General features: G+C 35.1%; 1 protein-coding gene across 4 annotated transcripts in view; it reads left to right on the forward strand.

Moving 5' to 3' along the window:
• Positions 1 to 26031, forward strand: part of TMEM196 (transmembrane protein 196) — a 220458-nt gene extending 194427 nt beyond the window's left edge. For 3 of the 4 annotated variants that reach the window (XM_061197709.1, XM_061197707.1, XM_061197708.1), the window contains 3 exons: positions 17555 to 17611; positions 21627 to 21881; positions 25928 to 26031. In XM_061197709.1, the coding sequence (XP_061053692.1) occupies positions 17555 to 17611; positions 21627 to 21881; positions 25928 to 25987 (372 nt within the window). In that variant the 3' untranslated portion in view covers positions 25988 to 26031. The remainder of the gene's footprint in view (positions 1 to 17554; positions 17612 to 21626; positions 21882 to 25927) is intronic. The other variant, XM_061197710.1, reaches the window with a different exon arrangement.
• The last annotated feature ends 474 nt before the right edge of the window (positions 26032 to 26505 follow it).

The following is a 26505-nucleotide window of genomic DNA, read 5'->3' on the forward strand; positions in this document are numbered from 1 at the left end:
ACACGATAAATACCTTGAAAATCATAAGGCTGAATGGACAAAACTTCTCTATAGTAATTACGTATAGCCTTTACTCTAAAGGGAATCAAAGGACTTTAACTTAGGAGAGGCAGGAGGGCATCCAAATAACATCCAAGACATCATCATCATTATCATAAAGCTACATGGGAGAAGAACTGGTAGAAGTAAATGCATTACATGAAAAGGTTAATTACTTGAAGGGAGAAATTTTTAAGAAATCACTCCCAGCTAAAGACCAGTATTTCTGTTGTAAATTGAAAAACAACCCTGTAAATTAATTGGTAGCTACTGCCATCAAGTGGTAGAAAAATATTTCTTCAGAGACAAGAATCCAATAGCCTTTAGGGGGGAAAGCTCCGTTATCACAATTTAGTAATTCCCCGTGGACCTGAATTTATTTCGTCCCTTCCTATTGCATCATAACCACCCAAAAACTGATCTTCATTAAATGCCCAGCTGTCTTTGATTTCTATTACCACACTACCAAAATATCTTCCTGTCCAAAGAGAAAACTTAAGGCTTATTTTGATGGCTGTCCCAGGGGCTTTCTTCAATACAGAAAGAAAAAAGAAATATAACTGCAATGAATGCTGACAGAGTTGGGGTAAAATCATGATTGGAAAATCCTAATGTAGTTCGGTCTCTAGAGTTAGAAAGATAGGTGTTTGAGTTCTGCCACATACCAGCTGTGTGATGTGGGAGAAAAAAAGTTGGTCATAGGATCAGTTTTCTTAGTTGACTGTGAGGATTCAATTAGATGATGGATGTAAAATGTTTAGCCCAGAGGCTGGTATCCAACAAGTGCTCAATAAATGTTAGCCTGTTCTTTTATTACTATGACTATTATACTACATTTCCCTTCCCTAATCCTAAATAAATATTTATTGTCCTAGCAATTAGTACTAATATCATTCAACCCAACCCTAAAGAGGTTCAAGCTAAGAAGGTAAAATCCCTACAACAACAAACTTTGCCGACCATGCATGATAGGGACATTCTATGATTTGTCTAGCTCCACAGAGAACTAGGCTGAGAACACAGGAATGAAGAAACCCTCTAAATTCTAAATCTAGATCTGGCAGTCATTCTTTCCTGGGAGCCTAAAATGTCTTCTCTTTCATCAGAGATAGATAGCATGGTGCCACATGTTTGTCACTGAACTCCAATTCTTTGCAAATTGATCATCTAGCCATGTGGTATACTACTCTCAACTAAAATGTCAGTATATTTCATAGGATCCTGCTTCAGCCCCTTGTCAAAACTGTACCAACCTGTCGTCTGCATCCCAAGAGGTGATCATTCAGTCACTCCCAAACATTTCCAAAGGGGCCGCATTAATTTTATGAGGAAGCCTAAGCTACTTTGTGGACAGGTCTGTTCATTGGAAAAATTTTTCTGGTAATGAGTGGAAATCTCCATTCATGTTAACTCCTATCCGTTATTCTTGGTTCTAGAATTTAAATCTAAAAATAATAGGCAACATTTTAGGCTATGCCCATTTCCCACATAGGCCAAAGACCAGAATTTTGGATAATACTAGCTTCACCCTATGAATACGTGTATACTGCAGCACAAAATGTACCTGTTCATTTAAGTTCAAATAAGCTAAAAAACAATAGCTTATTTTTCAGCAATCATGCAATGTCATGGACAGATATTTTAGTGGTCTCAGCACTTTAAAAGAAATAAAAATAAAGATCCTCTGAGTTATTTGATTTTTTAAAATCTGAATAGAAATCAGAATGAAATGCAAAAGAGTCACCATTTTTATTAAATCAATTCACAGAATACTCCAAAGAATGATTTCAGTTGGGAGCAGATGACCACAGAAGTGGCCTCTGGCCCCTTGTCTCCTAAGACTTGATATCCTTTTGGAATCATCAGTATGGGGTCCTTCAAACAGGATATGGGATGGAACACAGCCTGCATATTAAATGAGTAATGCACCAGGAAGGGGACCATTTCCATGCATCTTACAATTGCTTTGTTAATTTTGCTTTTGTATCCCTTTGTTTTTTTATCAAGTTCCTTTGAAAACATCAGCTTATTTTAGTTGTGTTGAGGGGATAATAGAAAGGAATTTATTTTATGCTAGGTTTTATTTACAACTGAGCTGCAGATGTAGCTGGGAACCTCAGGCTAAGTATGATAGTGGCTTTGAGGAAAAAGATAAAAAATTTCCAGGGGAAGGTTAAAGCTAAGGTGATAGTCATACTTATATAGCTGTCCTTCCTACCAAGGAGATTTTCCTAAAAAAGCTTTCCACTGGGGACATTTTATGACTTGTCTATTAAAAAGAACCTTTTTGACAAGGTGCTTCTAATATACTTAGAGCTAACATGAAGCAGGGTGGAATGCACAAAAAGCAATGATATGGGAACCCCAATTTTCAGTTTTCATTGAACTTCTGCCACTGACTTGCTATGTGATTTTTTTTTTTTTTTGACATCTTAGTTCCTCCATCCACAAAGTGGAAATATTAAGGAGTTTTTTCAGCCTTGCCAGAGATACTGGGAGAGAGAACCCAAATAGTAAGTGTTGCGAACTTCTGAAAAAGTAAACTATGGAAATTTGAGAATTTATACCAACAGAATACTTGAGAAACTGTTTCCATTCGGGGTTCTTTAACAGGAATCAAAATAAAGAGACTGGATGATGAGGATAAAGGTTCATCTGCTAAGACATCTTGTAAACTTTCTTCCAATAAGGCAAATAGTCTTTGAGCTGAAGAATATTGATGGAGAGTGCAGCATTTAATATTTTCTCCAAAGCCTATAACCCAAGTGTTTTTTTATGCTCCACAATTATTTCTTTTTGCCACATTATTATTTCTTCCTGTAATCTTTGTGGGGTTTTCAGTAAAAGCACACCTTAACTCCAGGAAATAGAAAATCTGTCAGGCTTAATTTTTCTGCTTCTTTAAGAGCCAACACTTATTGTCTGGCTGTGTTGAGAGTTTAAGTTATTTTTTATTCACAGTCGTATCATCTTATAATACTACAAAGATGTGTAAGTGTCTGTGCCACTACTGGCATAATAAAGTTCCTGAGTGATAAAGAAATGAATCAATGGAAGGCTGGAATAAGGGTTCAAAATTATTTTATGATGGTCTTCCTTATCCAGAGAAAGCTGAAAGCCATCCCATTTATAGCATAAATCAATGAAGCTCAGAAACCATCATTCAGAGCTATTCTGAAACAATTCAGAAACTCAGCATCTTCCCTGGGTTTTTTATTAGCTTAAGTTTATAAATCTTCTTCACCACTATTGCACTTCGATTACAATGATTCCTTCCAAAATTTGGTCTTCAAAAATCTCACTCTTCAGATTCATTTCCTAGAATCCACTAGTTTTAACAGCCTGATTTATGTTCTTGTAAGATCGTACTTAAAATTTTTTAGGCAATGAGAAATTTATAATCGATTTTCAATTTTATGTTTTCTAATGACCTCTTTTGAGAATTGACGTATTTACCTTATCAAGGTTTTAGGGCTCTCTGCGAATCAAACTGAACCAGGTACAGGAAAGATGGTTGCCGGCATTTAAAACCAGTTTAAAGTTAATTAAATAGGTATGTGGAGAGAAGGGACGCTTCACCCTTAGAAATGTCAGGTGAGTTATAAATAGTGCTCTGCAACTCATTGGTTAACCATGGTTTATAGAAACACCTTATTCTAGTTCACTCTTTCCAATCTTGTGGTTTTCATAGTCCTATTATGTATACTGACAAGCTCTGGCATAAATATATTCAGGAAGAAAACTGTAATTTCCTTCCTGATCCAAAATATTCATTATAAGAACTGTAGCAAACAGAGAAACCCTGGCTAAGTAATATAAATTATAATACTGAACCACAGAGTGAAAATAAAATTTTCTGTGTTTATTTCACAAGACTAATCAACTGCTCCAGACTCTATTAAAAGAGATAGGGAGACAGAGAAAGTTGGGCAAGAAAACTTCCCTTTTGGTAATGCCCTGTAAAAAAGCAATTCTCTCATTTCTGAGAGGCTCTATGTGGAATACTGATAGCCCCACCTTCGCTTCAGTCCAGGTGTTCTGATCACCAGAAATGATCCATCATCATGGGAAACAGAGAAAAAAAAAAAAGCTTAAAAGACCTTAAAAGCCCCAATATACCACCATTTCTTGATGGGAGAAGTGAATCTGCCAAAGATAAGCAAAGGCATAAAGTATCTACAATAGGATCCAGAGAAAGCAACATCAACTTCTTTTCCTCTGTGGCTGATGATATGTATGACTAAAACACTCTTACTTCTGCTAGAGTTCTTCTGACAACTGACTTAACACCTGGGAATGGAAACAGACATGTTTTCTATGAGAGTTTAAACCCTTCAGGAAAGAGAAGAAGATTGGTTGACCATATAAGCCTAGGGAGTCTTCAGAGTCTTATATTAGACATCCATTCCTGCTCCCTTTGGGACTACTACTCCTATGCTAGGTTCCATAGGTGGCCAGTTCCTGGTAGGGCCAGCTCATCTAAGCCAAAGTAGAGAGTTAAATCATTCCTTTGATTCTACAGCTAAGGTTCTCAAATTATAGGAAGCATTAACAGTTACCTTGGAATTTATCCAAGATGCAGATTCTTGAACCCTACACCACGAACATTTGATTCAAGAGGGGCTCATGACTGCACTTATAACAATTATCTCCATGTCATTATGATAAGAATGGTTTGTGGTTGTTATTCTTGGAAAAATTCTAGTCAGTGCTTTGTAACTCAGTCATTTCGGCTACAGGGGGTCCAATTGTTAAGACCACCAAAAGCGTATTCTCAAAAACTGTTCTTGGAGAAGAAGAAGGGATGTAGCGTGAGCAACTTTTATACACTGCCTAAATCGGAAGAGTGTTGGGGGAAATCTTGTTACTTGAAACTGGCTGGATACATATTCAGACGGGACTATTATGTGAAACATATGTCCTCAGATGGGGAGAGCTCCCTTTATTTTGAGAGAGATCTTAACAAAGAATTTTAAGTAGAGGACATAAAGTCAGGATTATTTTAATTGTGGCATAAGCCCTAAGGTTTGATGGAGCTGTTTTTATGGATGCTACTGTGCCTGCCATAGTATTCTCTTTTTCCCCAGAAGGAACACATGAAGATAATAATTACCTCCATTTAGTCATAGCCATTTCAGGACATCCCACTGCTTATAATCAGAAAATGAGGTACTCTCCTTGTTAGAATGTCTGTTTTCAGACGTGCTCGGCTTGCCAGGTGTAGTACAAGAAGACTTAAAAGAACCACAGAGGAACAAAACAATTGACCTATATTTAAAAAAAAAAAACTGTATTCTCATAATTTGATGTCCTGAAGCTTTTTGTGATGTCCTTTGATTGTGTTTACATTATTTGATTTTGACTGAATGAAAAGCGTCTGGATTTTGTCCAGGAGCAAATTTCTGAATGGGACTGGAATAGTGTGCATCAAGGTTAAAGTGTGATTAAAGGGGAGATTACATTATTATCACTCAGAACAGTTTACTGTAGATCAGACCAGCAGATAGTAGGTAATAGCATTCAGATGAGAGTACTAAGACACTGCCCAACTTCTAATTTCACCAAAGGGGAAAAAACTATTCTGGGTCTATTCTGAAGCCAAGCTTGGGGTTCTGAGAGAAAATGAATCAACACCTGGGATATATACTCATTGGTTACTTTCCCAGATCATTTTCTCTCTCACAGAACTAAGAACACAAACTCATGTAATGTTATACGTCAATTATACCACAGTAAAAAAAGTTAAACATTTTTTAAAAAAAGAGCACAACGTTTTCTAGTTTGGGAGGCTACTTCTCATCTTTAAAAAGAAACTTCTGGCAATTATCACTCAGTGCCAAGGTACTATCTTTTTCAGTGTTTTTGTTTGTTTGTTTTGTTTTGTTGTTGTTGAAATGTCTACTTATGCTGACATCTCAAGAGCATCTGAGGTTTGTGAAGGAAATTTTTGAAACCCACAGAGCTACAATTGTGACACTTAAAAGGTCAACACATCGAAATTATTTTCAAATGCTACCATTGATAAGAGAATTAACCTAATCTGATCAATCATGAGTGTTTCATAAAAACAAAAATTAGTTCGATTTTATTCAGTGAAAAGACTAATTGCACCCAGTTATATGTCTTGGAATTGGCTAAATTTCGTTAATTTCTGCCCTTCCCCATGCATACTGTAAATACATTAATGCATCCACCTACTAATTCATTCATTCAGTTCGAAATTCCATTGTGTCATCTAGAAACTTTATTTCAACAGCACAGCTTTGTCTGAGGAGATATGGCAAAGTTGGATATAAAAATAGATGATCTCTCACCCTAAGAGTCCCAGTAATGGCAAATGAAGTAACACATTGAATTCCATTTTTGTAGTAATATGAGGTTCAAAACTGTTCTTTTGCTCCGTTATTTCTTTTCTTCATTTACTTGTCCAACACGGAGCAAAATTCCCTTTTTTCAATCCATTTTTCTTCTGGAGGGTTGAGAGACTATCAAAATGCTTTGCAAAATAAAAGGTTTATTCCCGCTACTATTATGAATGTGTAGAACTACAAAACCTTTTCTAAATAAAGATGAAATATGATGGTCGTTGAAGGTGAAGCTGCATCTACTTTAATATGTAGTGGTTTATGATTTGTTATACTTAACTGAGAATAAAACCACATTCAGCCTTCAATCACAATTATCCATGATCGGCTCCATTAATTTCAAAAGGACTGAACCCAATTCTTGTAAATTATTCTGTGGCACTTTTGGATTTGTGCCTGAAAGCTCCAAACTTAGCAGGTTCCAAACTCAGTTCACCAGGCAAAACCAGCCTTGCGTAAAAGCAAGCAAATGATGGCCTTAGTGTTGTGATTGAAGAGAGACTAGCACAGCTCCTTGACTCCAGAATATGGGCTGCCATCCTCCTTTCCAAATACGCATTCTGAAAACATATAGATTGGAGAGTTTTTATTAGTTTTTGTTTTTTTTTTTTAATACAAGAGGCATGGAACTTTGAGTCATTCACCAATCTATATATCTATTTATCTTGCCTGCTTAGCCACAAGACGGAAGTCATTCTCTAGTAAGGATGAATCTTCATGGGCTATTCTTTCCTAATACCTCACTAATAATTTTGCCTTGAGTAAATAGGGGGCTACTCATTTAACTTTTTGAATAGGTAACACCTGTACATGGCTTAAAAATAAATAACCGAAAGTATTCAACGAAAAGTCTAGTTCCCTTTATCCAGCTGGCATCAGTTCTCCAGGCCACATAATCACAGCTACTCTACTATATGTTTCTTACATGTTTTTCCAGAATTACCTTATGTGTGTAAGGGCAAATATGTACATAGATTATTAATATTTCTTGTCTTTTTATAAAAAAGTAGTTTATTACATACACCATGTTGCATCTTGCTTTTTTCGTTTAACTATATATGGTAGAGAACTTTCCATGTCAGTGTATAGAGAACATTCTCACATGTTTTTAATAGATGCAGAGAAGTCCATTGAATTTAATCAACTCTCTACTGACTGACAATTGAGATTGCTCCTCTTGTATTGTTACTAACAATGCTAAAATAAATAATTTGACACATAGATCGTTTTGCACACTTGCAGCTATATCTGATAAATTCTCAAATGCAGGATTACAGAGGCAAATGAGACATACAGATATGCTTGTATATCTATATGTGTGTGTGTGTGTGTGTAATATATATGCATATATATATAAAATTTTGATAATTGTTGACAAGTTCCTCCCAGTAGAGTCTGTATCAATTTCTTTCCACAAGCAATGTATGACAATCTGGTTTCCCATATCTTTGCCAAGAGTATCAAACTTTAGGATTCTCACCAATCTGATGGATTGAAAAAAATGTGTCTGAGTTCATTTGAAATTACATTTCTCTCACTATAGATGAAGTTAAGCATTTTCACGTTTAGCAGTCATTTGTATTTTAGGGAAGTATCTTTTCATATGCTTTGCCTGTTTTTCTGTCAGATTGTTAAATCTTTTTCTTACTGATTTCCAGGAGTTCACTTTAATTTAGGGAGATTAGTCTTTTGTTTATAAACTGCAAATATTTTTCCCAGTTTGTCACTTTAAACTTGTTTATAATTTTCTGCCATGTAGCAATTTTTTCTTATTTTCTTGCTTTAATTTTTGAACAAATCAGTCTTTTATTTCATTGACTTTAATCATAATTAAAAGGTCTTTGTAACTTCAAAGTAATAAAAGAATTCCTCTTTCTTCTAGTATTTTTATGATTTAGTTTTAAATTTAAATCATTAGTACATTAGGCTATTACCCTGTCATATGGTGTAAAGTGTATATATCTAGTTACATTTCTTTTTCCAGATGAATACACGGATGTCCAAACACCACTTACAAAATAATTTGTTTTTTCATAAATGTTTAGAGATGACATTTTATTATATACTAAATTTCATATACATTCTATTTCTAGGCTTTATAATTCTATTCTTCTGTTCAGTTTTTCTGTTCATGTGTCAATGTCATTCTGTTTTAATTATTGAGGGTTTATAATATGTTTTGATATCTGATGCTAACATTCACCCTCATTGCTCATCTTTGCCAGAGTTTTACTGACAAAGTTTAGGTATTTATTCTTTTATATTAATTTTTGGATCATGTTTCCAGTTAAAAAATTGATCCTTTTGTTGTTTTTATTGAATTATGTTAAATTAAAAAATTAGATTAGAAAGTACTAGCATAATTTTTATGTTAAAGCTTTTTATCCAAGATCATGTATTTTTCCATTTGTAAAAATATTCCATTACCTTATTTATTAATGTTTTTAGGGTTTATTTTATTCATTAAAACTTGTATTATAAATGTATTTTTAAGAATTTTATTATTTCTTATTGAAAATGGGATTTCTTCCCTTACAGCCTCCAGTAGAATGTTGTTTGTCTACCTTAATTTATTAGTTTCCATATATTAATTTGTGCCTTGCTACCTTACTAAATCATCTTATTTTTTGTAGTGAATGTTAGAGTTGATTCTCTTGGAAATTTCATGTGTTAATCATACTGTCTTCAAACAATGATATTTTTAACTCCTCTTTTCCAATTTTAATACCTTTAATTTTGTTCTACTATCCAATTGCATTGTTTAGTTGTGTAGTAGCTCCATTCCAATATTCAACAAAAGTAGTGATACTGGGCATACTGATTATCTACGTGACTTATTGCTGCTGGTGTTGACCATGGTCACCTGGCCGAGGTAGTGTTTGTTAGATCTCTCCTCTAAGTTACTCTTTTTTTCCCCCTTTTCATATGATACTCTTTGGAAGGAAGTCTTTATGTGTGGACCACACTTAGGGAGTGGACCACACCTCTCTGAGAGTGAGGTATCTACATAAAATATTTGGAATTTTTCTGCATAGGTTTGTCTCTTCTCCATAGTTATTTATGTATTTATTTATCCAATCATTTATTTATATCAGTACGGCCCCATGAATATTTATTGTACTCATTGGTCACAATCTAATACTATTTTTTTTATTTTGTTGCTCAAATTGTTCCAGCTTGAATCATTGGGAGCTCTTTCAATTGGCCTCTGTATCCCTCTGACAAACCTCAATCAGTGTGGGTTTTTTGTTTGTTTTTGAGCAACTCCATACTTTCTGACACTATAGTATGCTCCTAGCCCATATCATATATTTTCTGCTGCATTCCAAGGAACAGACATTTCTTTAAGGATTTGTGATTCCTTTTACTGGAGGACAGTTTTAGAAACCAAGAGCTGAGTGATAGGTGTGTTCTTTGCTACTAGTATCATTACATGTAGGCCCTCTCAGCTGACAGCAAGAAAACGTGTGTATACTAATGTGTATATGTACAGACCTATAAATAGTTCTATATGTAGCTATATTTATAAATATTAAGTTAAAAATTACTTCACACTGCTATCTACAATGCTAATCTGTTACCATATGGATCATTCTAGGCTGTTCCTCATGCTTATCTATAAACTCGCGCTCCAATACTAAGAAACCTGTCTCCCACCGTCCATCATCCATTTAATTTAATTGTTCAATTTTAGTATACATATATAGTAGGATCAGAATTGTTAATCAGTAACCCTGTAGGAAACAACTTTGTCCGACAGAGTGTGGTGCTTATGTACAGTTTCTTTTGCCTTTACTTACTCAGGTCAGTATCTTTTCCCTCACCTCCTTCAGGGAAACGATTTCATACATTCGTTGTTATACCGTAGATTGCTTTGTCACATTCTGCATTCTATCCTGTGATTCCATGACCCTCGAAATGATTTTTTAAATTTGCGTGCATTAAGGTTTATTCTTTGTGCTGTGAAGTTCTGTGAGTTTTGACAAATGTGTAGTGTCATGTAACCATAATTACAATGTAATACAGAAGAGTTTCACTGCCTTAAAAATATCCCCTAGTCACCTATTCAACTTCCTCTACCTTCCCCCAAACGCTGGAAACTACTGAGCTTTTCACTGTCTCTTTTGTTTACTTTTTTCAGGATGTCATATAATTGGAATCATATGGTATGCAGACTTTTTAGACTGGCTTTTTTCATTTAGCGATATACATTTAAATTTCATACATGTCTTTGCGTATCTTGATACCTCATTTATTTTTTATCGCTGAATAGTATTTCATTGTATGGATATACCTGGTTTATCCATTCACCTATTGAAGGACACCTTGGTTGCTTCCAGTTTTTGTCAGTGATGAACAAAACTGCTATAACGTGGCAAATTAGATGAGTAAATACCTAAAGGCACAATTGTTAGAACATATGGAAAGACTATGTTTAGCTTTGTAAGGACTGCCATGCCGTCTTCCAAAGTAGCTGTACCATTTTCCACTCCTATAAGGAATGAATGAACATTTCTATTGTTCCACACTACCAGCAACTGGTATTTCCAGTTTATTTTAAATTTTAGCTATTCTAATAGCTGTGTAGTGGTATATCATTGTTGTTTAAATGCATGATTTTTTAACAGTAAATGATGTTGAATATCTTTTCATACGTGCCATCCTTAGATCTTCTTTGGATAGATGTCTGTTAAGATCTTTTCCCCAAGTGTTAATTCAGTTGTTTGTTTTTTATTGCTGATCATGTTTTTATTTCAACCTATTTCCTTCCAATATTTTTCCAATGATGATTATTTGCATCAATGTCTTTATTATGCCTATTTTCTTAATTCCTAACACAAAATTAGTCAGATTCTTCCAGATAATAGTGTATCATGCTCAATTCTAGATCTAGTTAACTAAAACAAAACACAGAAAATTTAGGGAAGATTAGGATTTCTCTTAAGAGAAAAATCTATTAGCAATGACAAAAGACACTGGGTAGAATAAGCTTAAAAATTATGAAATAGTGATCTCTATTTCTGTGAACCATTAGAGACCAAACAGCCCTGACACTTTGAACTTATGTTATGAACAAGGACTTTGTGTTTCTCCCTTGAAGAGCACTTTATTTGACTTCGTATTTGTTGGTATCTCACTGAGAGTAATTAAGGGGAATATCACTGCTTCAATGAAGAGCTCCAAAATGAGTAGGCCTGCTGGCAAAGCACCGGTGAACATATTGAGTGCAATTCCAGACCATAAGAGCACATTGGAGTCACCTGCGAAGATTAAAATATTGATGCCTGAGTCCCAGCCTGGAGATCCTGATTCTTAATTGGCCACGGAATCAGGAATTTTAAAAGCTAATAAGCAGCCAGGTCTGAGAATCACTGCTTTTGGACAGGCTTTCCAACTTGATAAACTGTCCTCATTTTACACATATAATTGATACTGATACTGGAGTCACTAGAGAAATGGGATCCCAAAAGAAAAGAAGCCCATGACAGAGAGGACATCCTTAGGAGTCTAGCCAGGTGTCATATAAGAAAGTCAAAATCACATCAGCACAGTGTCAGGAAGACTATGAACTACGTTGGCATACTAGCATTTTGTGAGCTAAACTACAAAATAATCCTGTTAGAGACTTCAGTTATTATTCTTTAACAGGTGATTGAAGTAGAGTAAAAATATTCAAGAACTGATGGTAACAAAACAAATCATCAAACTTTTAATCCAGGTACAAGGAGAAATATACCATTTTAATCAGATTTCTTTTGAATCAATTTCTCAACACTTATTATTTTTTTGTGTGTTTTCCTAATAGTTTTTCTATACGTTTTAAAGAAACTGATTAATTTTGATGAAACTGTATAAATCAGTAAATGTTACCAAAGCATTAAGTTCAATTTGCGGTTCATCTCATTATCTTGAAGGGGAGAAAAGTACCATTCCTATTTTTGAATGTGTATATCTTCTGTAATGGCTAGTGAATTTCAGTGAAAATTAATTCACCTGAGGTGGTTAAATGTTACGTGAGAAAAATTTTAATAAGCTGTGTTAAAATAAGATTGGCCCACTGTCTTTCGTAATCCCATCTGCCCAGCACTTGCTTGTTCTCCTAGCCAGCTGGTAGAACCATTGCTTTTATCTGCTTCCATTGCAACCATGGTTCCCAAATTTTCGATTACATAATTTAAATAGAAATTCTACAATAGACTTTTTTCTCTCAGTCCTTTCGCAAAATAAGCTTCTTGGACAGAAAGAAATAGTAATAAGGAAGTCATTAACTAGCATCTAGGTCAGGGCTGAAGGAGGAAAAGAGAGAGATTGAGAGAAAGGGAAAACCAGTGAGAGAGAGAGAAAGAGAAAACCAGTAAGGAAAGAGGTTTTCATTCATTTTAGGAAAGTTTTAACAAATCTTTTCCTCTTTACCTAGCAGAGTGTCTCTCCCTCTCTCTATTCTCCCTATTATTAGAGAAATTGAATACATTCACATATGTTCTGATTGCTTTACATTACTGAAATTATTTACACCAACTTATTTTATAGTTTCACTTTATTTCCATTCATTTTTCAAACTTCCCTGACATCTGTTGGTTCAGTGTTTATTGTCGTTGTTGTATTTTTTTCTCCTTACTTTTATTTTTCTGGTCTTTGATATTCTAATGCACAAATTTAAACTTCTACTTTTCCATCAATATCTGGCACGTTAGTGCCTCTAGTAGTCTGCCAAATGATACAAGAATCTTAGAACATTTTACTTATATCGTCTTTACCTCTAACCCACCATCTCTCATGCCAACATCACCTAGGATATTCATTCTAAACTGATATTATTTTTTCTAATCAATACATTTCTATTTAAAATATTTCCTGTTTTGCTTTGTTTTGTGCTCTTGCTACTATATTTCTTTCTTAACTCATGTCTTCCCCTGTTTGTTTTCCTGAAGAACAACTTCTAGTTCTTTTCACAGCTTCTAATTCTTTTAGACACTGTCATGTGAAATAATGTTTTGGAGCCTGTATTAGTTTCCTATTGCTGCTAGAACAAATTACCATAAACTTAGTGGCTTAAAATAACAGAAATTTGTTCTGTCACAGTGCTGGGAGGCAGAAGTCTAAAATGGGTCTGCAGGGCTGCATTCTTTCTGGAGGCTCCAGGGGAGAATCCCATTTCCTTACCTTTCCAGTTTACAGAGGCTACCTACGTCGTTTGCCTCATGGCTCTCTTCCCCCATCTTCAAAGCCAGCAGTGTAACCTCTTCAAATACCTTTGTCTCTGTGTCTTCATATAACTTTCTTTTGACCTTGTGTTCCTCTTAAGGGACCTGTGATTACATTCAGCACCTACCTGATCCTACATTTAGCACAATGATCTCCTCATCTTGAGCTTCTTAATTTAATCACATCTGCCCAAGGCTTTTTTGCCATATAAGGTAACATTCATGGATTCTGGGGATTAGGATGTGTGTATATTGGGAGCCATTATTCAGCCTACCACAGTTCTTTTGCCCAAATGAGCACATCTCTTTGTAATCTCTTGTGTAATTGAGAGATTGGCTGAATGTACAGCACAAATTCAAGTTATTCTTTCAAAATCTTGTATTTTATCTTAATATCTTCTTTTAGGCTGTTAGTGTGAAAGGTGGAGTCATCCTTGTGAGGAATTGATTTTACTGTTACAATGATTATCTCTGGTGCATCAAGTCTTCAAATTCCATTAATGGGGGGGCTGTGGTTACCTGAACTTTTTCAGTGTCAGTGCCTCACCCTCAGCTTTCCATTGTCCCTGCTCACTTCTAGAAAAGTTATCAGTCTGTAGTTTATTCACTTTTTCTTACTGTTAAGGTGGTATTGCTTTAGCCTTTCTACGTCCTAAGCAACAGCGGAAGGCTCCATGGATCTTTCATTAAGAAAATCCACTCAAAATATAGAATGCTGTTTCCATAACAGCCCCATTTCATGCTACAATGAGTCGCAGCCTTAGTTATCTATTGAATTTAATCTAAATTGAAATCAAACAAATTCCACTTGGAGGACTTAACTAGTTTTATTACATAGTTGCCCTTGATGCCCTATCATTAGATTGCTTCATTTATTATAACTTCCTAGTAAGAGCAAAGCAAATAATTCTCCCTGGATTAAAATTAAAATTAAGCAAATAATTCTCCCTACCTTCTCAGAAATAAAATTATATTTTCTCATGTAAAGTTGTATATCTAATTCAGGATAGAGATAGAGATAGAGATAGAGATAGAGATAGAGATAGAGATAGAGATAGAGATATCCAGCTATCAGTTTTACTTTTTTTTAAAAACTAATTTGTTTTTCACTTGTTCCATAATTTCTGTAATGTGGGTCAGTGTTCTGCATCCTGGATAAAGTTATGTTGAACAAAAATAGTATCTTGAAATACTATAACAGACTCCTTATATAGTAAGGTACACTTAATTTTAGACTGTGATCCAATCAACTAATCTTATAATTACTTTTATTACAACAAAAATTAACAAATGGCAAGGGTAAAGAGTGCAATTATAGATGATGAAGTGTCATTGAATGCTTATGGTCGGATCTGCTAGCATAATGCAGTCTGCACTAACACTGAAAAATCCTTTTGAAAAGCATTCCCATTATGTAATTAGAAATAAATTAACTTAGACACTTAATCAAGCCTGAGATTTTATGTGTGATTTGTGACCTTGGTGTGTGACCTTGAGTAAGTCACTAAACCTGTCTGGACCACTCGTTTCCCATGTGCAAACTGCGAGGGCTGAATTAAGTCATCTTTTAAGATCCCTTGTGGTGCTATGACTTGGGGTAAAGTTAGCCAGTAAAATAAAAGATTATTTACTGCTTTTTTGTGCTTTTACTCTTTTCTGTAAACTGTGATGGCTAAACTCAAGCCAGGATCCCTTAAAGCCTCCTCAGAATTGCATGATTTTGTATACTTCCCATTACATGGGTCTACTTTTTCTCAGGTTACAGTTTTCTCTAAGGAGTGTGGATTTTGGATACCCAACAGAAGTATTTACACTGCAGGCCTGCTTTAGAGTGGAAAAACATTGTTGGATTCCCTTCCTACTCTACCTTCCCCCTCCCCAAATTTCTTAGAGGTACAATAGGGAGAAGCAATTTTATTGCGCTTAGTTTTTCCAACCAAGTGAATGGAGAGTTAGGTTGGAGAGCTCTGCTTATGGTCCTGAGGTCCCCTTGGGCTTTGTTGTGAATAAATAATTGCAATGTTTATAGATTTCAAAAAGATCCAAGGAACACAAAACTGCACTGCTTTCAAATTATTTCAAGAATGAGTTCTGGGTGAATGGACTTTCAGGGTGAATAATGGGTTAGTTAGGGAAGCAGGAGTAAGACATGCTGAAGCTTTGATTTGGAGCTTGGAAGCACTGAGAGGCACGGAACTGGTCCAAACGGGAATGACTTGAGCATAACCTTGAAAGGTCTGAGATGGGATCAGTAAGAAAGAGTCCATATGAGGACAAGGTCATCTAGACTTAGAACACAGAGAGGGGTGAGAAGTAGTCACTCAGAAGTTGCTTTTTAAGGCTTCTGAAAATTCTGCACGTATTCACATTTTATAAAGTTCTGACTTTCTATCTGCTCATGGTTTTATGGTACGAAAATTATTCTGTTAGATCTATTTATACAGTATGTCAACCCTTTGTCTGTTATATACTTTCTGAATATAATCCCAATTTAATTTTTTGCCTTTGAGAGTTATGATATTTTTTACTATCAAAATTATAATTGTATGTGTTAGTATTTGTAAGTATTTTCCATTTTGGTCTGAGACTTTGCTGCTATGTTTAGAAAATCCTTCCCACTTCTCTAAAATCCTATAAATCTTTTACTTTATCATCTCCTACCACATTTTTTTTAATACATTTAAATGTTCAAACTGCTTTGTAGGCATTTGGTGTATGATGTTAGGGAAGATTAACAAATTGTCCCAATTACATTTATTGAATAAATAGTTCTGATCTTTTCCCCATGAATTTGAAAGGTCATCTATATTATATACCAAATTCTTATATATCTTTGTGGTCCCTTATCTGTCTTTCTGCATCATTGCTTGCTTTCTAATCATTTTGTTCCCCTGTATGGAAAGTTCCCTGCAAAGGTAAATTTTTCTTACCTATTATTTTTAATCAAATTTTGTTGGTGCTTCCCACAAGCATATTACTTATTTCAGATAATCTTTAGAGTATTTTGATGTGTATATTTTAAAATGTATTCATGTGTAAAATACTCAGTTAAAACCACTTATATTATTAGTTCTGACTTGAGATAGCAACATTTAAAAGAAAAATCAAATGAAAACAAGCTTAACCATATTCAGTTTTCTTTGCTAATCTGAAAGTCCTTATTAATGAGTTTATTATTTTATGTATATGGTTTACTTCCAGCAAAAGTATGCACAAATGGCCCTAAACGTTTCTCTCCAAATTAAACAATTTAGCCCTTTCTGATAACCAAACTGTGTAATAGTGTGGAACTGGTAGATGATTTCATGCAGCTGCTTTTGCAAAGCAATTATGTCACCAATGTGCTTATTTACAAGCAATTACATACCACTGATAGCTTCATCCCATTGTGTTCTTCTGACATTTCTGGTAGAATGAGGAGGCAGCTATTTTACCTGACACAGTTTAGAAGTACAAAGGATATCTCTACGGAAAAAACATCTCCCTGTCTGATGCCTTCCCTTTTTATGTGTGTTATATTCCCTTCCTGTAGCAGAGCCCATTGATTTCTAATTACTTAGTATGAATGAATGTACAGTACAGCCAAACCAATGAATGTACCATACCACTTTTCTCCTGAGAAAATAGGAAGGGATAAGAAGACAGTGAAAGTAGACCGCAAAACTCTAAATTCATCTACTTCATCATTTTGCCTGGCGGTAAAACAGATTCAAGTTTTGCTTAAATTCCACAATCACCTATATCAACTTTGCACAAAACTTTCTTTAGAGTTTGCATTTTTATCCCTTACTATTCTAGAATCAGGTATTTTCCTTTTCAGCTTTTGATGGGAATGTAAAATTTTCAAGCTTCCCTGGAGAAAGTGTCATGAGTGAACTATAAACTAAAAACTAGGAGTTCTCTTATCTTTGGATATGAAATAATTGTTATTCTTTTCCTTTTCAGTTTCTTCTGTGTGGCATATGTGGAATATTGTGCGCCAAAAAAAAATCTGGACTTGTCGTAAGTTTTTGCCTTGTTTGTATTGTGCATTGAAGTGTTTGAAATGTAAGAACTCAAAAAGGGAAATGATGACTAGCCAACTTTCATATCCTGAATGTTACTCATTTAGGATAAAAAGAAGACTGACAAATAAATCCTGGCTTTTTTCTTTTCAAAGAAAACCATCAAGATTATTATAGACTATGACAAAAGAAAAAGAAGGAGAAGCTTTGATATACTCTTTAAATACATGAATCTGCAACCCTTAATGACTTCTGTGGATGGCAGTCTCCACTTTTCGTTTATAGATTCCCAGACACTCACAGGAATCCTTCATTGAGCTGAAAAAGACAGAGCTTGAGTTCATGGGAAATTTAACTGTTTAGATATGGAACTGGGCCTAAAGATTACTAGCCTTGACTGTGAAGTTAATTTTGCAAAGCAGCAAAACAGCTGTGTTGTTATTGTTGTAGTTAATTCCCAAAGTTTTTTTATTTAATTTTATTTTATGACTGTGAATGCAAATGTAAGCGTTCTCAGAAGTTTTATGGTACTGCTGTGGGTTTTGGGGGTTGCGGAATACACTCCCAGTTCACTCTGATATTGGCTGGAGGAGGATTTCTGCGTGCTGCAGTGTGGATTCCCTACTGTCTTTCATGACATTTTTTGAGAGTTAGAAAGTAGGAAAAAGCATGTTTATTTTATTGAGGACAATAGGAAATATCACAGACCTTTATAAGTTGGCAAAATTAATATTGTACATGGACCGTAGAAAGTGGTCTTTGAGACTGAAAAAAGGAGACGGGGACCAGGATACCAGGGAAGGGGAAGTATTGCAGTCATTTGTTCAACTCCTTTTCCTAATCACAATTTTCTTTGTGAGAATACTTATTGTGACAAAAAGGATGAAGCCCCCATTGCTTTAGATATGTGAGATGTAATTTTTAAAAATTACATTAAGGGAAACCTTTGGATAAAAATTTTTTTGGAGGCTTGTAATTTGCATTTGTGATTCTCCCATCACTCATTACTATGGTTTGCTTTCTTTCTTTCTACACTTTTCCTCTATCAAGACTCTTCATGGCTATATAGTAACAATTTCTTGGAACATGGATGAAAGAAAAGGAAAGGAATAATGGAGAGAAGGAACAAAAGAAGGAAGGAAGGAAAGAAAGGGGGAGGGAGGGAGGGAGGGGAAGTAATGAAAAGGGAGGGAGAGGAGAGAGAGAAAGGGAGAAAGGAGGAAGGGGGAGGGGAGGGCCGGGGAGGGGAGACATCTAAGTCAGTCTGGGCTGCTGTAACAAAGTACCATAGACTGGGTGGCTTACAAACAACAGAAATTTATTTCTCACAGTTCTGGAGGCTGGAAGTCCCAGATCAGGGTGCCAGCATAGTTGGGTTCTAATAAGACTCTCTTCTGGGTTGCAAATTTCTGGCTGTGTTCTTTCGTGGCAAAAGAGGGAAGTGGGCTCTCTAGAATCTCTTATAAAAACAGGGACCCCATTCATGAGGGCTCCACTCTCATGACCTAATTATCTCCCAAAGGTTCTGCCTCCAAATACTATAATATTGGGGATTAGGCTTCAAATATGAATTTTGGAGGGACACAAACATTCAGTTCATAGAAGAAGGGAAGGGAAGGGATTTTTTAAAGGCCACTAGTGTCTTTTCTGTTTTCCTAATTCTCTTATAAGTTATAAAAAAAAAATTATAAGATCTAAGCTTTTTAGAAACTACCATCCACTTTATCCTCCTGTACCATCTGAGGTTCCCATAGATGACATTAACTGTCTAAGATTCTCTACCCTTTAATCAAATTGTGTTAAAATTTCTCCACTCCAAATATCTCTAAAGTCTAGAATCTCTAGTCTGGTAAGATTTTAAAATAGTATATGGTTATAAACTTGGTACAGATTTTAAAGTTTTAATTCCTGGGTGAGAATGTTCTGTCTGCACATGTTAATGAAGTATCATGCCATTAAGGAATTAATGGCAATAACATCAGGAGAGATAGTGTTTTCCTGTAATAGTCTATTAAATTTGTTATTTATTTTATTAATTAACTGTAATTCATTATTTGAAGGCTAGAATGTAATATCTTTCCATATTTTCTGGGAATGAGTAAACACCAAAATATATTCCCAAGAAACAGCATGTCATTTGAATATACTTTAAAAGGAAATATAACTGATTGATTCTATTTGAAATTGGGAGCTACAGTTTCCCACTTGGCATGATTCGTTGATTTGGTAATTGACATTCAATGCTATATTTCATCAACCATTAGAAGATTATACTCATCCATCACTGGGTTTTCAGTTTTGGTGATAAGTACAGAAAGACAGACACAATCAGGAATGCTGAATTAAGTTAGAGAAACAAAACAAACTACCTGTAGTTCTTTCTGCCCATTGTTCTATTTCATACATCCATGGCCTTACCCTTTGCTGGGAACTACATGCTACTTAGCCTAGATGAACTGTTGTCAAGGAGGCCTTGTCTGAAACCCCTGGTTGGGCTACATTCCCCTCCTCTGTACTCCAAGGGCTACCTTTCATCCTTCTTTCTTAATATTTGCCATAACATGTTGGAACGTTGGATCTTCTCTCACACAAGGCTGCACTGTTCTCAAGGGGAATGACTATCAGCTGTTCTTTTTTTGTAATGACAACTGCTGCCTCACTCATGGCCTAACAGATGCTAGGTGCTCATTTAGTGTTTGCTAAATTCAACTAACTGTCAACAGAAAATAATACCTAATAAAGTAAAATTAAATGCTAAAGTAAGTTATGTAGCTGTTTGCCCTGTGGACTTATGCCAAAGGAGATCAGTCAAGTCCAGGAATGCTTTCTGAGGAAGTAAGGACTAGATTTGAGTCAGTCTTCCATCTAGGGAGCCAAGAAAGAAGCAAAATAATTTCCAGGAAATGAAAATATCATTGAAATGGGAATGAACAAGCTATACTGAGGGACAAGGGAGGTGATTAGAATAGAGACAGTGTTCCAGAGAAAAATGGAAATAGGGTTGGATAATTAAATTAGTATCACACTATAAAGTATCATCAAAGCTCATGGGAGAATTTAGACTAGATACAAATACAGAATAAAATTATTAAAGCTATTGGAATATTCAATTAAATTTATTAAACATGCATAGAACATTTACTGCACAAAAGGCATTGTGCCTGGTTCTGCTAGAGATCCTATGATATTTAGGTTGAATAAAAACCCCTAGCTCTATTAACAGAGACCCGGATCAAGCGAAGAGTAGGATCAAAAGCAAAGCCACATCCTGCGTTTCTCCATAACAGTCAACCAAACAGTGGTTTTGAACTATCTATTGTGTGGTGTCACAGAGTAACAAAAGATTTGTAACATAAAGCACCAGTTCATAGAGGGTCCCTAAACTATCTGTTGGGAAAATAGATACTAAAACAAGAAAATTCTTGTTTTAGTAATGAAAAAAAAAAAGGAGTTAACTAAATTCCCTAAGCTCACACAGCTAGAGAAGTACAGAGTTTTGAAGCTCACTGGAACTAATGACAGTTCAGGGAGAAGACATTTAAATATTGGGGGTGAGGGGGTGGGAATTAACAGTGAAACCGTAATTTGAGTCAAAAAAATCTGGATTCAATTCCTAAATTTGAGTGTTAACTGATCATCATTCGTTTTCCAAATGTATCTCACCTCTCATAGGATAGCTTGGTGGGTTAATTGAAATGCATAGCAGCATGCAACAGATATTAAATATTATTTAAATCTGAATCTACCTAGAAGATAAATTTTGCTTACTTCAGAGTTTTCATAAGATGTATCCCTGGCCTTTATATAGTCAACTATTAATTCCTGAAACACTGTGGTCTACGCCCTCTCCACTGAGTCAGAGTGCGGGGAATCTTGGTGGAACGAGAGCCCCTGTCCTCTAAGAAGCACCAAAAGCACCATCTCTTTATTGTAACTCAGCCATCCTTGATGTGCAGCAGGACGGTGCCGTGTGTTCCAGTCAGCTTTAACTCCCCCTCTCTTTTTCGTATCAGATGATCCTCTTTTCTGCCTGCTGCATCTGTGGACTCATTGGGGGCATCTTGAATTTTCAGTTCCTTCGGGCGGTGACAAAGAAGACCTCTTCCCTCTATCCCCTGCATCTCGCGTCCATGTCTCTTGCGTGCATTGGGATCGGGGGCTGCACCCTCTCTTCCTGGCTCACTTGTCGACTAGCCAGCTATGAACAGAGGAGGATGTTCTCAGAGAGGGAGCATTCTCTGCATCACTCTCATGAAATGGCTGAGAAAGTGAGTTTGTCCCTCTACCTCTCATTGCTGTCACACGATGAAGACTGCAGCCAAATCTAGGTGAATCAACTTGCAGCTTTAGATGAGAATTTGAGGAATTGGATTTTATAAAAATGTGGCCTTATTGGACTAAGAATAGGAATTTTAAATTATTTTTTCCCTGTAATTCTGGGCACACCTATTTTTGACATAATTTTCTCTATCTATACAAAAACACAGCTCCTAAAATAGAACTAATAAAATATTGAATGTCTTATAAATATGGATTTTTTACGTATTGTATTGAGGAAAAACATAAACTAAAAATACTCTCAACTCAATAATGTCAGTTTTAGAAATCCGATGGATTCTCCTTTCTAGCTCACCCCTTGTGCTTGTAAGTAGATGCATTTGATTATGTAAATTAGATTTTCACCCATAAAGGGGCCTTTTAATAAGGCAACAAAAAGCCCTGCCTATCCGTGCAGATATTACAATACACATAAAGCTTCATTTAATTCTCATCTAAGCTTCATGCATATTTGGGTAGCTTTGCCTGTGTTTTAAATAATGTTCCTTGCATAATTGTTTCATGATGCCCATTCAAACAAGAAGTTACATTTATTGCATCAAAGGACAAATGATATAGGGAGCTGTCTGTGTTTCTTCTACATTTTGTCTGTATTTCTTAATTCAGCTCCTGCTACTGGATCTGTTAAGGAAAAGATAAAACATTTGTAAAATAAACTCACTAAGATAATGGCCACATCACATTTTACTTGATATCATGGAAATAAAATTGCATAACAACAGAATAGAAGAAAGAGCAAGAGTTACAACTGCATACTTCTTTACAATGTGATTTTGAGACAAAATATTCTGTAGTTTATGTGTTTCCCTTTCATATACAATCTATACACTCAAATAAGGAGAGTAGATGCTCTTAAATTGTTCCAAGAAAGCAATTTTAAACAGATCTACATGTATCCTTCAAAAAAGAATAGTACAAATAGCAGGACTGGTAATTTAAAGAAATGGATTGTTAAAAGTAGGTTATCATTATATATTTGGATAATGGCTCTTTTGTGCTCTATTTTTATACTAGTGTGATTTAGGTTTCTGTGTATATGCTTGTGCAATATTTATTGTATGATTGTTATATTTATATTAGAGATTGAGGGCTATTGAAATAACCGACTTGCCCAGCTGCCCGGTGGTGCCCCCGACACCAGAGTTACCTACAAGGTACGCTGATTTCTAGGGAGTTACCCTGTTGTAATGTCACTGCAGGAAGCACTGCCTCTTCTAGGAAGCCATGATGTCAGCAGATCAGTCTGGACTGATGCTGTGACATTGTTCCTCAAAGTATTGCTTTTGTGAGAACTACTTTGAGGACCTGACATAAACCAACATGGCAAAGTCTTGCAGCTTGAAAGTTGGTTGAGTATCTAAAATATTCAGCCTGCCTGTAAGCATCCAAACACATTTCTGCTTGGATGATTTGTGACTCCTTTATTCACTGCTACATCATGATTCTGACTCAATATCATTCACAGACCAGAGTTCTGTTTTTAATAATACATGTGTCTGATAAAGGCAAACTTTGTATCGTTCTCATGCTAAAGCTGCATGAGTAGATAACTGAAGTTTGACACTAATACAGTAAAAATTCTGTATAAAAGCTTTCTTCTTATAAACCTATCTGATATGATACATTTCAAATTTATTTCCCATATTTTATATTTCTGAAAATAAATAGTCACCATTCTTGCTTTGGTTAAAAAATATAATAAGAAATACAGGGAGTCACACAGATATTATGGCCCAATTGCAGAAAGTATGTCCATTTGCAAACAGTCACATTTGGTCCTGCCCAAATTTAAAGTATAATCTTTTGCTAAATTGGACATGACTATCTGCAAATAAACTGAAGATACTTGACCACTTAAAAACTAATTTTCACTGTTTTTTCCTACCAGTGATTTTTCTATGTCCATATTAGGGTGACTTTAGTTAAGAAAATTCTTTATTTTTGTAAGGTTTTTAAAAACTGGATTTTTTTTCTTAATCCCACAATAAAAGTTTATACCTTAATTTTTTATGATTATTTTAAAGCTACTTTTCGAATGCAAACTTATATTAGAAGAAAAGGCATCTATGAATCTTACTTCTATAAATTCCTTAGAAAATTGTTTTTGTCCTACCAGAAGGAATAGAAATAGATGGATAAGTAAATTTTATTAAAGATCATTTTGGAGAGATCATTTCTATTTTTCTTGCCACCAGTAGTGAGTTTTTAAATGAACCTCAAATTAGGTATCTTATCAATAAACTTACCCTCAGCCCAATAACCCCAATGTATTATCAGACCTACTTTCACAGTATATGTCTAGCAGAGACAGCCTCTCAGTTATAGTGAACCATTGCCAGACAGTAGAGGCAGGCTATTGGCGCCCAAAGTACTTCTCCACTTTTTGTCAGAGCTTTTACCCTAAACTGGTTTGAGTTTTTAGGCCTTAGGCAATCCCTCAGCACCTTATTAGGGTAGATACAGTGGATACCCACATACAAGACTACCCTTATGGCCTGGAAGGGGCCAGGCACTTTGCATGGAGAGATGGGTCTTGATGTGAGAAGAGGAAGAGTCTTCCTTGCATATTGTCTTCTTCCTCAGCATTTTCTCAACTGTAGCTCTACCCCGTCTTCTAAAAGACACCAAAGTTTTCAAAAGCAAAGTTGCAAAATCAGACCAATTCCTACGTTCCAGTCCCTCACTGATTCTCCTAAGCAACTTTCAAAACCACCAAATCCAAGAAGTAAGCATCTGTATTTTACTCCATCTCCTATATTGAGTTTTCAAAGAGAAGATACTAAAAATGAGGCATGTGATATCTTTTCATTTTTGAAATAAAGATTTGGAAGAATCTCTAAAGTTTACAGAAGCAAACACATTACTTTTTACTTTTAATTCACCCAAACAGAAATTAGATATACCTGATAGGCTTAAGATCATTGAGAAAATAATTTATTTCAATTGGAGTCGTCTTTACAGCTCTTTTGCAAATAGGCTTGTTCAAGTGTGGAAAGATGTTTTCATCTATTTTTAGATAGTTTTGCCTAAATATTATTTATAATATGGTGCACTAACCATGATAAATGTGAATGGGCCTCACATGTCCTCATTACCTTTTATTGTGTAGGGAAGAGTTTAACGTTTAACAAAACATATGAATTCAAAGCATCTGAATTTTTCTTAAATTAACATATTTTCTAAAATTGCAAGTGAAACTTTTTATGTAAGTTCATTCTTGATATCAAAATTTCTGTTGCCTTCCCATGTAGTTTTCCTTATTAACTACTTAGTAATTGATCTCTTAAAAAACATGTTAAGAGCTTTTTTTAAAATTTCTTTTTAATTTTTATTTTTTAAATTTATTTTGTGTGTGTGTGGTTTTTTTTTTTAACATCTTTATTGGAGTATAATTGCTTTACAATGGTGTGTTAGTTTCAGCTTTTACGGTTTGTTTTTTACTGTATGAGTGAAGTGTCGTGAAAAGCAATCTGTCCTACTATGAATTACTAGTGATCTTCAGTTACAGATAGGCAATCCCCTGGTGGACATTTTTCAGTTCTTCACAAAAAGCCCACACATTTTTCTATAGAGCAAAGGTAACCCCTAGAATCTGTTGGCATTTTGTTGACATGCTCAACAGAGGAACCTTTACATTGAAAAAACTTGAGTATTTAACCATCTTCTTTCTAGGTGAGGTCTTTCCAAAACAGAGTTGAGGGCGGAGAGGGGAGACTAAGGGGGCTGGGGAGAGGTTGAACTGTTGCTGTGGGTAGAAGACTTCGGTCTAACAGACTGTCACTTCAGCGTTTCATGGGTTCCAAGATGCCATGAAATTTCATTTCCTCAAATTCAGCAACAACACTAATCCTTGTCCTCCCCCAAAAGTCAGCAAGTTTTTCAATGGCTTGAAATTTCTGTTTTGTAAACTCATTAATCAAATTAATGTCTTACTCTGAAAGTGAATTTTAATTAATTCATGTTATTTTCCTAACAGGAAATGACAGACAACATGAGCAATGGAGGACCACAGCTGATATTCAATGGAAGAGTATAATCAATATTTTAAAGAACTGAACATTTTTAAAGATTTTCATGAGGCAAAGAAATACCAAAGGACTAGGAGATAAGTTAAAACAGTTCTTGCATTTGCTGTTATCTCTCCTGAGTACTTACTAAAATTATTCTTCCTCAATTTTGCCTCACTTTACTTCTTCAGCTTTTTTTTTACTGGTGAAAAACTTTCCAGAAATGTTCTAGTACAGTAATTTCAACCAACTTTCCAGATTGTTCTAAAAAAGACTTTTCAGGAAAAAAAAAAAAGAATAGATAAAATAGAAAGATTCACATTCTACACAAACACTATTTGACTAGCATGAGTGTTAGATTTGTAATGACATATTTCATATAAGTAATTAAAAAGTGCAAATATCAAGAAATAACAATAATTTATTGATGTCTTTGTTCTGAAAGACAATGGCTTCAAAGAATGCCACAATTTAAAACCTCAGCAATGCCTTGTTATAAAAACATTGTAATTATTTTCAATTTGTGAATGACCTATATTTCATAATT

The sequence above is a fragment of the Eubalaena glacialis genome, chromosome 8, assembly GCF_028564815.1.
Source record: "Eubalaena glacialis isolate mEubGla1 chromosome 8, mEubGla1.1.hap2.+ XY, whole genome shotgun sequence".
In the NCBI taxonomy this organism is placed as follows: domain Eukaryota; kingdom Metazoa; phylum Chordata; class Mammalia; order Artiodactyla; family Balaenidae; genus Eubalaena; species Eubalaena glacialis.